Genomic DNA, 15,730 nt, shown 5'->3' on the forward strand with positions numbered 1-15,730 from the left:
GAAACACTAAGGGCCGTTTGCACAGTATCAGTTTAAACTAAATTTTATTTTAAACTGGATTGAAACCATATAAAGTCTCATTCATTATAATGTGGCTCATTTCTAGTTTAAGCCACCAGCTGATTGAATTCAGTTTAAGCGTTGACTGTGCAAACGGCCCTAAGTGAGATGTGTCAGAAGTTAGTGGAATCTCAGAGTAAAGGAGCTAAGGGTGGGACCCTATTGGGCGTTTTCAGAGTCGGCAGGGCAGAATCCTCGCCGATTGGCTGATTATGTTGGCGCCTGAAAAACCGCCTAATACGGTCTCGCCCTCACTGTCCATCATTTCGTCCATCTGTTTAATTCAATCTCCATCACACATGAGAGCACACATAACTCCATCGTATGGATAGTTAATGTAGACCTACAAAAAGATAGGCAGGCATTCATACTGTTCTCTTTTTCTCTCCCACTAATATCCAACAATAAATCAAATAATAAGGTACGTAGGATTCTTACGCCAAGAAAATGTTTGAACTTATTTTAAGACTGACATCAGCTCTCTGTCATCAACCACTCGGACCGCCGATTACATTTCCATCCAGCTAATATCCATCAATTAATCAAACTAGTCAAAAATGTTCACGGAGAAGGTGTTTGAACTGATGTTTCTGTAATTATCTGCTAGACTGCTACAGCAGTTCTAACGTCAACTTCTCGGACCACCGTTTCCTCTAAATTGGTCTGTGCGTCACTGCTCAAGGCACCGATGGATGATCTTTCACAAACAGCCAGCAGCAAAGTAAAATTGCATTTTCGCTTGAAAATTTGGCTCCTCAATAGTGAAGGACGAACATAAGAACTAGAGAAGGAAAATATTCACTCAATGGCTTAACATCCAATACACAATCAAAGTATGATGATTAGCGTCTTTTTGAAGGCTCATGCTGCTTATCAAAAAAATACTTCACTACTTTACTTTTTTGCAAGTCATCAAAGAAGAGCAAAATGAGTAGGGTTCGACTCTAGTAGTTTATTGACCTTGGTAGCCTACCTATTAAAATTCCAATACTTGATTCTTGATTACCCTTATTGTACTTCAGACGTACGGTAATAAATAAAGTGCACTATCGCAAATCGGATTCATAAATCTCTGAAATAGTTGTAGGGTACAGTAAATTAATGGTGGTCAGGAAAGCCTTGAATAGACAAATTCATACAAACCTAATAGTGGACGGTACAGTCATAGAGAGGGTCCATAAGTATAGATATCTGGGGACGTGGGTAGAGGAAAATGGGAATTCGACGGGAGAGATAAGAAAAAGGATTGAGATGGCCAGATCGACATTTGTAAAAATGAAAAAATTGTTCACGAGCCGGATATAAATATAGAATTGAAAATGAGGATGTTACGCTGTTACGTGTTTTCCACTCTTTTGTATGGGATGGAATCATGGACCCTCAAAAAGAGCCATATGGATAAGTTGGAAGCCTTTGAGATGTGGTGCTACCGCAGGATGTGGCGGATACCGTGGACGGATAGAGTCACCAACATGCTAGTCCTAGGGAAAATGAAGAAACAATGTGAAATTGTTTACACCATAAAAAAGAGAAAACTCCTGTATCTTGGACATCTAATGAGAAGCCACAAATATAAAACTCTGCAGAATATAGTTCAAGGAAAAATCAGCGGAAAAAGGAGTGTTGGAAGGCGACGTGTTTCCTGGCTTAAAAATCTGAGGGATTGGTTTGACTGCAGCAGCAAAGACTTGTTTCGAGCGGCAGTGAATAAGATCCGGATTGCTGTGCTGATAGCGAACCTCCGATAGGAGACGCACTAGAAGAAGAAGAAACAGTAAATTTGTTGAAAAAACTTACCCTGTGCGGAAACTCTTGAGTAAGATAAAATATCGGAAACTCTACTTATTTAATACATTTTTCAAATTCATATTGTCAAGTATATTAGTAAATAGAAACAATATAATAAAACTCCAATTGAAACTTGGTGTTCCTACTTTGAGATTCTCGTTGAGATTCTGCGTACTTTTACTGGTACTAGGATATTCATGTCTACAATTTCATTATCAATAGCCTTGATCTTGAGAAATCTTTTCTACTTCATGAATATGCACAGTATTCGTCCTCTATAAGTTTTATGATCAGTCAATGAGATTATAATGGCAAACTATAGGCTTTTCATAGCCTAGTAACTTTTTCAAGTGATGAACTTATTTAATAACTCCTCACCATTCAGTTTAGCCAATACAACAATACCGGTTTTGTGAGAATCAGAATTGATTGTAATAATGGAGAAAATTATAGAATCATCGTGTGGGAGACTGTTAATATATTATTGTCCTTCAGTATCCTATCAAGGTGATCTAATTTTCTTGCCTACCCAGCATATAGGCTGTTGATAGGCCAATAATTCTAATAGTTCAATAAGTACACTGAGCCTATTGCTCATCGCATGCGTCATAAAAGTTCTTCATTGGATGGAAAGTTGATAGAACAAGCACGTGCAATAACCCTATCAGATAAAAATATCAATAATTAACTACATTCGATAGATCTTCTGAAAACTAAACTTTTCTATGAATCATTACAGAAGACCCTTATGGATAGTTCTAAGGTAATTGATAATCCACAACGATAATAAATCAATGATATAATCAGTCACTCTCTAAATCAAGGTTGAAGTTATCATTATGGAGTCTCATTAAACTTCTTGTATTGAATTTTTCCGAGTCCAACTGATGTAATGTGATGAAGTTGGATAGATTAGTTAAATCCATTCAAGAAGTTATTGATTTGAAATTGGAAGTGAGTTGGGACTGTTCTGACTCTGAAAAAAGAGTTTTCAGTTCCTAAAAATTTCAGACTTTATTCAAATAAGTTATGAATTGTCCTAGATTTACACGATGATGAATTGGCTATTGAATGGTTATTTCTACCATCAACATCTATGGGTAGCGGACATCTTCTACTTGATGAGGAGCGACCGAATTTCTCCATTATTTCTTTAGAATCTCTGTCAAACTCTCTGTATTCATGATAATTGAGATTAAAACAATTTAAAGAAAGAGTCAACTTCGATTAACATGAAAATAAAGCGGCTCACAATACGAGTAAAAATCTTAGTTCATTGTGCAGAAACCCTAATATGATAAGATAATATTAATAGATAGTTCATCAATTTTATTTTAGAAACACCGTATTCCATTAAGTTATAATATTACTCTGAATATTACAATAAACAAGTATTTTCCTACTACAGGATATATGATAATATATAAAATTTGATCATTTATACTCGTTGACTACTTCATTTCTATACTTAGATTTCTATACTGGAGGAACCCCCCTATTCTCTTTCATCTCCCATTGTTAATATGCTCTACTCTTCCTCTTGTACATGATAATGCACTTGTACCTTGAAAATGAAAAGACGATCACTCATACACTGGTACTCTCCTTATTGAACTTCTTTTTTGAAATGAGCAGAATGCCACTCAATGTCTCCAAAACAATAATTCTACTCGAATTCCTATTTATTCCTATTCTATCGGACGTAAGCTTTGAAGGTCAATCAATTGTTATTGAAACTTTCATAGTAAAGGTGTGATTGACTTCCACAACTTTCAAGACAATAGAGTGTAGTATTTGAACAATTGACTTTCTCTGTAGTGAATTGTGGTATTAGAAAAAAACAATACCATATAAATGTAATGCCAGACTTTTACTCTTTATTGCTTTCAAATAGATACATCGGTCTGTTAAAAATGAGTGTAAACAAATTTTGTAAGTGAAGGTTGTTGATTGAGAAGGTTGCCTAATATCTTATGTGATAAGATATAATTATGGTTACATGCTAAATTCATAAGTATAAAGGGGTAATCTAAATTTAACGTTTTGTAATCATCCGCAAATTACAATATTATTCAAGTGCTTCTAAATGTCATGTAACTTAATGTATCCGATTATTACATTTTCTATTTTTGACTCTATTCAATTTTAAATTTATTTCTTTGGATGGCTTCAGTGCTTTGATTCTACATTGTGAAGATAATCGTATCCTGGAATGGATTCAATAACCTTTTTCACGTGCTAGAATATAAACATTCTCACGCCTTCAAAATCATTCACTCTCTATCTAAAGGGTTTCAACATTTTATATGATGATTATCACATTTGTTGTTTAAGTTCATATTCTTCAAACATGAATATGCACGATAACTACTGCGAGGCGATGAGATTTAAGTTGAGACGATTTGTATGATCTTGACCTTGTTAGAATGTTTTTTCTCGTTTTTAATATCATCCTTTCAATTAACACCTCTGCAGTCACTGTCTTGCATGAATTCAAAGATAAATAATTTCTTTCAATTGTCCTGTTTGTCCTTCGCTCAGCTAATGCACTTGTTTGCATAAGCGCAAACTGTTTTTTTTTTTTTTTAACTATAAGTACTCAGTCATTTTTCACTTTTATAGTGAGGTGGATCGTACTATAGGAGGATGACTTGGAGGATAACAATAAATTCAAAAGCAATTATTATCTGAGCAATTATCAAGAATATGTTCCCCGATATCTATTATAAATCAGATAGGCTACTACCGGTAGGTACTGTACGTATGAATAACGGTACAGTGTAGAGGATGTAAGCGAGATACTGAAGATAATGTAATATAGACACGAGAGAAGGTTTTTTCATTCCTTCATTTTCTTTATCGTTTTTTACTTCTAAATTGATTATCCCAAAATTTCTTTTCAGCTAAAATCGGAGGAGGATCATCTCTATAATGAAGTTTAAAGACAATTTAATGAAAGCTTACAATTCAATGACAACACAATACAATAATGATATAGTTGACGACAATAGCAGTATAATACACATTGAGAGAATATAGAATCTATTCTCCCATGCCATCACTGATCACTTTCACGGTATGTTATCTGGCTTATCTCTTTCAGCTTGTCCTATTGATATTGATATCAGGTGTGCGCAAGACTCAAATTATTCATTTATTATTCATATTCTTTTAGATCTCCTTCTTGAAGTGTGTTTTATATTTCTAGAATAAGTAATATGTTATTTATATTCTTCTGTATCTCCTTCTCCTTCTTCTTGAAGTGTCCTGCATATTTCCAAAATATGTATATTCAAAGTTTTTCTTTTCATTCTCATTCTCTGCAAAACGAAAGTTTTGCTTTTTATCTTTCCTAACCCATAGAGAGTGATTTCTCATTTCAATATAGGATAATTGACTTATGTTCATCGAATAACAGAACTAACCCATTACCTCCGTAAACAAAGCCATAGTGCATTCTGGTGACATCAGCACAGGTAGGGCTACTCACCCCCTCCTACACCAATAAAAACACTAAATCACATTTACAGAGGTAGTGAGTCACCCCATTGGCAATAGAATACAAATTAACTGGAGGCTGAACATAATTATCTCATCAATATAACATCCAGTACACACTTCACCAAACATCTGAGTTTACCTTACTATAGAGGTTGAAAATGATAATATTGTTTGACAAACGAAAAAAAAATAGTCCTATCATTCTCCAAATAATTGGTTGCGACAATTTAAAAGTCGATACGGGAATCTACTACAATATTAGTTTCACTACTCCAAATAAAGTTCGTTAGAAACTTTAATAATAATTGATAAACCTAGCAGCAAAGACAATAAGGTGAGATAATCAGAGAGAATAGATCTAAATATTCTAACTATAATATTCTCTCTAAATCTAAGTGGATCAGTAGATGTAGACCTGGTGAGATTCATTCCAAACTGTCAGCATTGATTGAATAGGGATCGCTGGTGCTGCTATTTCAAGGAATGCTGACAGCTTGCATCAGAGAGCATCAGCAATAATATTATAGATAAGAGAGCATCAACAGTAATGGAATGCATTTTTCAGATGGCTTGTCAGCATAGAGAGTTGAATGTTGAACTGATCTGTATTTTGACTATCAGTCATTTGACGGTCAATGTCTCCTATGCTGTTCCGCCATTGTTAGGTCTATGACAATGAGCTGAGCGCATACAGGCAATATAAAAGGCCTACTACAACAATGACTGGATTCACAATAATAAGCTATTACTATATAGGTAGCTTACAATGAATGTAGTCAGATACCTATTTTACAGTAAGAACGTCACTTCAAACTGTCTTATGAAATCAGTGCTCTCCAGTCAACTAATGCTGACAGTTTGTGATGAATCTCAGTAATAGTAGGCCAGCTCAATATCCCATCAGCCGCTCAGCCTAGTTGCTCCACTGAGATTCACATTAAACTGTCGGCATTTCTTGGGCATACATCATTCATGCTAAAATCAAATAATGCTGACATTGAGAAATGAATTTCACTAGTCTAACATTCCTCAGTAGAGAACTCGCTAATGACAGAGAATAGAGAATAAGAGCGATTACCTACTCTCGAACCAGGTATCTAGCCAAGCCACATGAGGCGTTTTTCAAAAGAGTCGGCACACTACCTGCGTAAACAAAGCCATAGTACATGACTGGTAGTTGATGGTAACGTCTGCTCAGGTAGGGAGGGCTCTTACACCAATAAAAACACTAGCTGATATAGAACAGCTGAAATCAACAAATTGTTATTGGTGTAGGATCCCTACCTGTGCTGACGTCACCAGAATGCACAATGGCTTTGTTCACGGAGGTAGTGGTCGGCAGGGCAGGAAGCTCTTCGATTGGCTGATTGAGTTGGCATTCGGGAATCAGCTGAAAATCAGTCAATATCGTAGTATAGGAGAGCTTCCTGACCAGCCAACTCGTCTAAAAAGCGCCTCATATGGCTTTGCCTTGAATATGCATTGTAATGGTGCCGTAGTCCAACGCTATGATTTTAGAAAAATGATTGCAATAGGAAGTCGATAGCACAGTCAACAGAATAATACATTCACTCCTATCAATTTTTTAAATAATTGTAGCAGACTTGAAAATGATACACAACTGTCTTTTTCAAGGCTCATGCTGCTTATCAAAAAAATACTTCACTACTTTACTTTTTTGCAAGTCATCAAAGAAGAGCAAAATGAGTAGGGTTCGACTCTAGTAGTTTATTGACCTTGGTAGCCTACCTATTAAAATTCCAATACTTGATTCTTGATTACCCTTATTGTACTTCAGACGTACGGTAATAAATAAAGTGCACTATCGCAAATCGGATTCATAAATCTCTGAAATAGTTGTAGGGTACAGTAAATTAATGGTGGTCAGGAAAGCCTTGAATAGACAAATTCAGACAAACCTAATAGTGGACGGTACAGTCATAGAGAGGGTCCATAAGTATAGATATCTGGGGACGTGGGTAGAGGAAAATGGGGATTCGACGGGAGAGATAAGAAAAAGGATTGAGATGGCCAGATCGACATTTGTAAAAATGAAAAAATTGTTCACGAGCCGGGATATAAATATAGAATTGAAAATGAGGATGTTACGCTGTTACGTGTTTTCCACTCTTTTGTATGGGATGGAATCATGGACCCTCAAAAAGAGCCATATGGATAAGTTGGAAGCCTTTGAGATGTGGTGCTACCGCAGGATGTGGCGGATACCGTGGACGGATAGAGTCACCAACATGCAAGTCCTAGGGAAAATGAAGAAACAATGTGAAATTGTTTACACCATAAAAAAGAGAAAACTCCTGTATCTTGGACATCTAATGAGAAGCCACAAATATAAAACTCTGCAGAATATAGTTCAAGGAAAAATCAGCGGAAAAAGGAGTGTTGGAAGGCGACGTGTTTCCTGGCTTAAAAATCTGAGGGATTGGTTTGACTGCAGCAGCAAAGACTTGTTTCGAGCGGCAGTGAATAAGATCCGGATTGCTGTGCTGATAGCGAACCTCCGATAGGAGACGCACTAGAAGAAGAAGAAACAGTAAATTTGTTGATAAAACTTACCCTGTGCGGAAACTCTTGAGTAAGATAAAATATCGGAAACTTTTCTTATTTAATACATTTTTCAAATTCATATTGTCAAGTATATTAGTAAATAGAAACAATATAATAAAACTCCAGTTGAAACTTGGTGTTCCTACTTTGAGATTCTCGTTGAGATTCTGCGTACTTTTACTGGTACTAGGATATTCATGTCTACAATTTCATTATCAATAGCCTTGATCTTGAGAAATCTTTTCTACTTCATGAATATGCACAGTATTCGTCCTCTATAAGTTTTATGATCAGTCAATGAGATTATAATGGCAAACTATAGGCTTTTCATAGCCTAGTAACTTTTTCAAGTGATGAACTTATTTAATAACTCCTCACCATTCAGTTTAGCCAATACAACAATACCGGTTTTGTGAGAATCAGAATTGATTGTAATAATGGAGAAAATTATAGAATCATCGTGTGGGAGACTGTTAATATATTATTGTCCTTCAATATCCTATCAAGGTGATCTAATTTTCTTGCCTACCCAGCATATAGGCTGTTGATAGGCCAATAATTCTAATAGTTCAATAAGTACACTGAGCCTATTGCTCATCGCATGCGTCATAAAAGTTCTTCATTGGATGGAAAGTTGATAGAACAAGCACGTGGAATAACCCTATCAGATAAAAATATCAATAATTAACTACATTCGATAGATCTTCTGAAAACTAAACTGTTCTATGAATCATTACAGAAGACCCTTATGGATAGTTCTAAGGTAATTGATAATCCACAACGATAATAAATCAATGATATAATCAGTCACTCTCTAAATCAAGGTTGAAGTTATCAATAAATTATGGAGTCTCATTAAACTTCTTGTATTGAATTTTTCCGAGTCCAACTGATGTAATGTGATGAAGTTGGATAGATTAGTTAAATCCATTCAAGAAGTTATTGATTTGAAATTGGAAGTGAGTTGGGACTGTACTGACTCTGAAAAAGAGTTTTCAGTTCCTAAAAATTTCAGACTTTATTCAAAATAAGTTATGAATTGTCCTAGATTTACACGATGATGAATTGGCTATTGAATGGTTATTTCTACCATCAACATCTATGGGTAGCGGACATCTTCTACTTGATGAGGAGCGACCGAATTTCTCCATTATTTCTTTAGAATCTCTGTCAAACTCTCTGTATTCATGATAATTGAGATTAAAACAATTTAAAGAAAGAGTCAACTTCGATTAACATGAAAATAAAGCGGCTCACAATACGAGTAAAAATCTTAGTTCATTGTGCAGAAACCCTAATATGATAAGATAATATTAATAGATAGTTCATCAATTTTATTTTAGAAACACCGTATTCCATTAAGTTATAATATTACTCTGAATATTACAATAAACAAGTATTTTCCTACTACAGGATATATGCTAATATATAAAATTTGATCATTTATACTCGTTGACTACTTCATTTCTATACTTAGATTTCTATACTGGAGGAACCCCCCTATTCTCTTTCATCTCCCATTGTTAATATGCTCTACTCTTCCTCTTGTACATGATAATGCACTTGTACCTTGAAAATGAAAAGACGATCACTCATACACTGGTACTCTCCTTATTGAACTTCTTTTTTGAAATGAGCAGAATGCCACTCAATGTCTCCAAAACAATAATTCTACTCGAATTCCTATTTATTCCTATTCTATCGGACGTAAGCTTTGAAGGTCAATCAATTGTTATTGAAACTTTCATAGTAAAGGTGTGATTGACTTCCACAACTTTCAAGACAATAGAGTGTAGTATTTGAACAATCGACTTTCTCTGTAGTGAATTGTGGTATTAGAAAAAAAACAATACCATATAAATGTAATGCCAGACTTTTACTCTTTATTGCTTTCAAATAGATACATCGGTCTGTTAAAAATGAGTGTAAACAAATTTTGTAAGTGAAGGTTGTTGATTGAGAAGGTTGCCTCATATCTTATGTGATAAGATATAATTATGGTTACATGCTAAATTCATAAGTATAAAGGGGTAATCTAAATTTAACGTTTTGTAATCATCCGCAAATTACAATATTATTCAAGTGTTTCTAAATGTCATGTAACTCAATGTATCCGATTATTACATTTTCTATTTTTGACTCTATTCAATTTTAAATGTATTTCTTTGGATGGCTTCAGTGCTTTGATTCTACATTGTGAAGATAATCGTATCCTGGAATGGATTCAATAACCTTTTTCACGTGCTAGAATATAAACATTCTCACGCCTTCAAAATCATTCACTCTCTATCTAAAGGGTTTCAACATTTTATATGATGATTATCACATTTGTTGTTTAAGTTCATATTCTTCAAACATGAATATGCACGATAACTACTGCGAGGCGATGAGATTTAAGTTGAGACGATTTGTATGATCTTGACCTTGTTAGAATGTTTTTTCTCGTTTTTAATATCATCCTTTCAATTAACACCTCTGCAGTCACTGTCTTGCATGAATTCAAAGATAAATAATTTCTTTCAATTGTCCTGTTTGTCCTTCGCTCAGCTAATGCACTTGTTTGCATAAGCGCAAACTGTTTTTTTTTTTAACTATAAGTACTCAGTCATTTTTCACTTTTATAGTGAGGTGGATCGTACTATAGGAGGATGACTTGGAGGATAACAATAAATTCAAAAGCAATTATTATCTGAGCAATTATCAAGAATATGTTCCCCGATATCTATTATAAATCAGATAGGCTACTACCGGTACTGTACGTATGAATAACGATACAGTGTAGAGGATGTAAGCGAGATACTGAAGATAATGTAATATAGACACGAGAGAAGGTTTTTTCATTCCTTCATTTTCTTTATCGTTTTTTACTTCTAAATTGATTATCCCAAAATTTCTTTTCAGCTAAAATCGGAGGAGGATCATCTCTATAATGAAGTTTAATGACAATTTAATAAAAGCTTACAATTTAATGACAACACAATACAATAATGATATAGTTGACGACAATAGCAGTATAATACACATTGAGAGAATATAGAATCTATTCTCCCATGCCATCACTGATCACTTTCACGGTATGTTATCTGGCTTATCTCTTTCAGCTTGTCCTATTGATATTGATATCAGGTGTGCGCAAGACTCAAATTAGTCATTTATTATTCATATTCTTTTAGATCTCCTTCTTGAAGTGTGTTTTATATTTGGAGAATAAGTAATATGTTATTTATATTCCTCTGTATCTCCTTCTCCTTCTTCTTGAAGTGTCCTGCATATTTCCAAAATAGGCTATGTATATTCAACAAAGTTTTTCTTTTCATTCTCATTCTCTGCAAAACGAAAGTTTTGCTTTTTATCTATCCTAACCCATAGAGAGTGATTTCTCATTTCAATATAGGATAATTGACTTATGTTCATCGAATAACAGAACTAACCCATTACCTCCGTAAACAAGCCATAGTGCATTCTGGTGACATCAGCACAGGTAGGGCTACTCACCCCCTCCTACACCAATAAAGACACTAAATCACATTCACAGAGGTAGTGAGTCACCCCATTGGCAATAGAATACAAATTAACTGGAGGCTGAACATAATTATCTCATCAATATAACATCCAGTACACACTTCACCAAACATCTGAGTTTACCTTACTATAGAGGTTGAAAATGATAATATTGTTTGACAAACGGAAAAAAATAGTCCTATCATTCTCCAAATAATTGGTTGCGACAATTTAAAAGTCGATACGGGAATCTACTACAATATTAGTTTCACTACTCCAAATAAAGTTCGTTAGAAACTTTAATAATAATTGATAAACCTAGCAGCAAAGACAATAAGGTGATATAATCAGAGAGAATAGATCTAAATATTCTAATTATAATATTCTCTCTAAATCTAAGTGGATCAGTAGATGTAGACCTGGTGAGATTCATTCCAAACTGTCAGCATTGATTGAATAGGGATCGCTGGTGCTGCTATTTCAAGGAATGCTGACAGTTGAAGAGAGCATCAGCAATAATATTATAGATAAGAGAGCATCAACAGTAATGGAATGCATTTTTGAGATGGCTTGTCAGCATAGAGAGTTGAATGTTGAACTGATCTGTATTTTGACTATCAGTCATTTGACGGTCAATGTCTCCTATGCTGTTCCGCCATTGTTAGGTCTATGACAATGAGCTGAGCGCATACAGGCAATATAAAAGGCCTACTACAACAATGACTGGATTCACAATAATAAGCTATTACTATATAGGTAGCTTACAATGAATGTAGTCAGATACCTATTTTACAGTAAGAACGTCACTTCAAACTGTCTTATGAAATCAGTGCTCTCCAGTCAACTAATGCTGACAGTTTGTGATGAATCTCAGTAATAGTAGGCCAGCTCAATATCCCATCAGCCGCTCAGCCTAGTTGCTCCACTGAGATTCACATTAAACTGTCGGCATTTCTTGGGCATACATCATTCATGCTAAAATCAAATAATGCTGACATTGAGAAATGAATTTCACTAGTCTAACATTCCTCAGTAGAGAACTCGCTAATGACAGAGAATAGAGAATAAGAGCGATTACCTACTCTCGAACCAGGTATCTAGCCAAGCCACATGAGGCGTTTTTCAAAAGAGTCGGCACACTACCTGCGTAAACAAAGCCATAGTACATGACTGGTAGTTGATGGTAACGTCTGCTCAGGTAGGGAGGGCTCTTACACCAATAAAAACACTAGCTGATATAGATCAGCTGAAATCAACAAATTGTTATTGGTGTAGGATCCCTACCTGTGCTGACGTCACCAGAATGCACAATGGCTTTGTTCACGGAGGTAGTGGTCGGCAGGGCAGGAAGCTCTTCGATTGGCTGATTGAGTTGGCATTCGGGAATCAGCTGAAAATCAGTCAATATCGTAGTATAGGAGAGCTTCCTGACCAGCCAACTCGTCTAAAAAGCGCCTCATATGGCTTGGCCTTGTTTATGCATTGTAATGGTGCCGTAGACCAACGCTATGATTTTAGAAAAATGATTGCAATAGGAAGTCGATAGCACAGTCAACAGAATAATACATTCACTCCTATCAATTTTTTAAATAATTGTAGCAGACTTGAAAATGATACACAACTGTCTTTTTCATCACCAATAATTAACTGTATTCAAATATACTCTTAAAAAGAATACTATTTCCTTACCAAAAAATACCACTCACTATTAACTTGCTTTGAATAACTTAATTTCACCAATACGCTACTGGTACTTGACGTCCTTCCAATAAAATGTTAAGATCATCGTTTGCGTGATGAAAAATATTACTAAAATTCAATGTCACGAGTAATAATATAAGATATTACAGGCTTTGATGATATCCTTTTGTCCGGCTTCAAGCTAAATTTCGTCAACATCTGAACAACAAACAACTTGTTTGAGTAGTAGAAATTTTTCATTGATTTATATTATATTGTATGGAACAAGCAGCAAGGTCTTCACTTTATTATCACTCAACTCATAGAGGAAGATTATAGTTATTGATATTCCCTTAAAAATCCTCCCTGGTGAAAAGATTCTATTCTATTGAGCAGTAAAAATTAGTCAGAACTTGTCGAGTGACAATAATTATGCTAATTTGAAAGAAATATCCATATAATCTGGATATCGATACCGTAATTGACAGATCTTAATATCACTTAATATCTGAGTTTATAGAAGAAAATTCTTTCCACTAGAAAAATTCATTTTCCTTTTCCATTCCACAACGCTCATTTCATCCAAAATATTTTACAATAGATTTTTTAAGATTAATTGTTCAATATTTGTTAACTATTCAATGATAGAGAAGATGGTAACTTAGACTATACAGTAAATAAAAGAATATTATAAAAATTAACAATAATCAATTTATTGTTGAAAAAGCAAAAAATCTGTAGTTTTGTAGCAAAAAGAGAAAATTTCCAGATATCTTTTGTTTATTGACTTTTTCATTTTGAACTAAAAATATCATTAAATAATTTCAAAGGTAGTTATTACTGTAATGTATACTATACTATGAATTAGAAGCTCATATATATCATATTCATAGTATAAAGAACTATAACTTTCAATTGCTATCAAAGTCCTCATGGCAGCATATATTAATAACGTATTCTAACAATAACTATACCAATCATTTATACTATTCATAAGAATACAAGAAAATATATGTTTCGTTATGTATATTTTCTCGCTTCCTAATGTACTAAATACAGCCTACTGTATTGAGTTTGCGAATGAATAAGAGAGCACAAAATAACTATAAGATCATTCACGAGAACCACTAAATCAATTTAATGAATTATAAATTGATATCAATCAACAAAATAATAGCTTCATAAATACAATCAATAGTGGGGAAAAGAATTGGGAGATTATTTGAACACTTGGAAATATTAATTTATTCTGCAGAATTCATATAATTCTACTGTTATTGATACTAATATTACATTTCCTGTTAGTGTTTATATCTAAATTATTAGAGTTATGTCATAGTTTTACAACTAATTGATATTGCACCGGTACTTAGGACACTTACCTTCTTAACAAGACCAGCCATCTTATTGAGGACAATGTACTGTCAATCTAAGTAGATCAGAATAACAGTATACAAGAAAGAGATCGATTAGAGAGAAAGGAGCGCGGGATATAAGGACACTACGCTACTGAACTTCCTCACGGCAGAGGTAACAAGGATCTGTACCTGGCGAAAGTCACCGCGCAGTAGACTCTTTCTTATTGAAGAAACTCTCCTTGCCAGAGGTAGGTAGGTAGGTCTACTCCCTCCTGTAGGACGGTACCTACTCTACTAACACTTCTCACTCCCACAACAGATTATCGCTGTTGACCAGTCAACCACTTGATCACGTCTGGGGAGCTAGTAGATGAATCTACTGGTAGACGAAGAATTTCATCTCCAACAAGAAGACGACAAATATGCGGGAGATACTGGTTACCTCCACCCTACACAAGCTACCATGCTGTTCTACTAAATTATGAACAGAAAGTGAATGTGAAATTGTAGCTTGAAGGCAAAATTGAATGAGTTAGTTAGCTTCCTTACTAAACATTGGGAAGTTTATTATCATATGAGTGTGGTACCTGATGAACCTCTTATTAGTTTTCTTCATGTATAGGCTTCTCATTAATGGAGGAGCTCATTTTTCAACTCAGCCTTCAAATACAGGCAGTTTATATGTTGTAGCCTAAAAGTTTAAGAATTGTAGTACAGTATTATACAGTAGTATTTACGATACTGAAGGAAATACCACTTTCCATCTTTTCATGATTAATCAAGGTTAATCATGATTAGCCTATGTAGTCAATGCTAGAAACCTATTACCCAATCATTATAGAATAGTGCTCGATTGATACATGAAGGCCTCGCCTCATAGAGGAGTCAAGTGCCCATTAAATGGAATATGATCCCTTGAATAGAACAATTCATTTGAATGGAATTGATTGAGAAGAAATTTTGTTGCCAAAAAAGGGAAAATACATCCATGAATGAAAATACAATAATTATATAACATAATAATATAATACTCTGTGTTAAATCATATATTACAATAATATCATAAATTTAATTTTTGGCACTGCCAACATAAGGTCTCTTGTTTGTTGGCAGTGAGTTGCAGACTTATCCTGCGTCAGTTTTGGTCAATTACAAAATATAATAAAATTAAAATTTGATAATCCTAAAGGGAAAGAAAAGTTATACCTATCATACATAGATTTCTATGGATCAGAATAAAACAAAACTTAAAAATACTACATCTATATAATTATATA

The 15,730-nt window shown here is 34.4% G+C and overlaps 1 protein-coding gene across 1 annotated transcript in view; it reads right to left on the bottom strand.

Annotated features, from left to right (window-relative positions):
* The window catches only part of LOC111055797 (fatty-acid amide hydrolase 2-A), a 52,672-nt gene extending 37,867 nt beyond the window's left edge, over positions 1 to 14,805 (bottom strand). Inside the window, exon 1 of the mRNA XM_022343087.2 lies at positions 14,478 to 14,805. Within this exon, the coding sequence (XP_022198779.1) occupies positions 14,478 to 14,498 (21 nt within the window). The 5' untranslated portion in view covers positions 14,499 to 14,805. The remainder of the gene's footprint in view (positions 1 to 14,477) is intronic.
* Positions 14,806 to 15,730: the final 925 nt, after the last annotated feature.

Source organism: Nilaparvata lugens, chromosome 1, assembly GCF_014356525.2.
Source record: "Nilaparvata lugens isolate BPH chromosome 1, ASM1435652v1, whole genome shotgun sequence".
In the NCBI taxonomy this organism is placed as follows: Eukaryota; Metazoa; Arthropoda; class Insecta; order Hemiptera; family Delphacidae; genus Nilaparvata; species Nilaparvata lugens.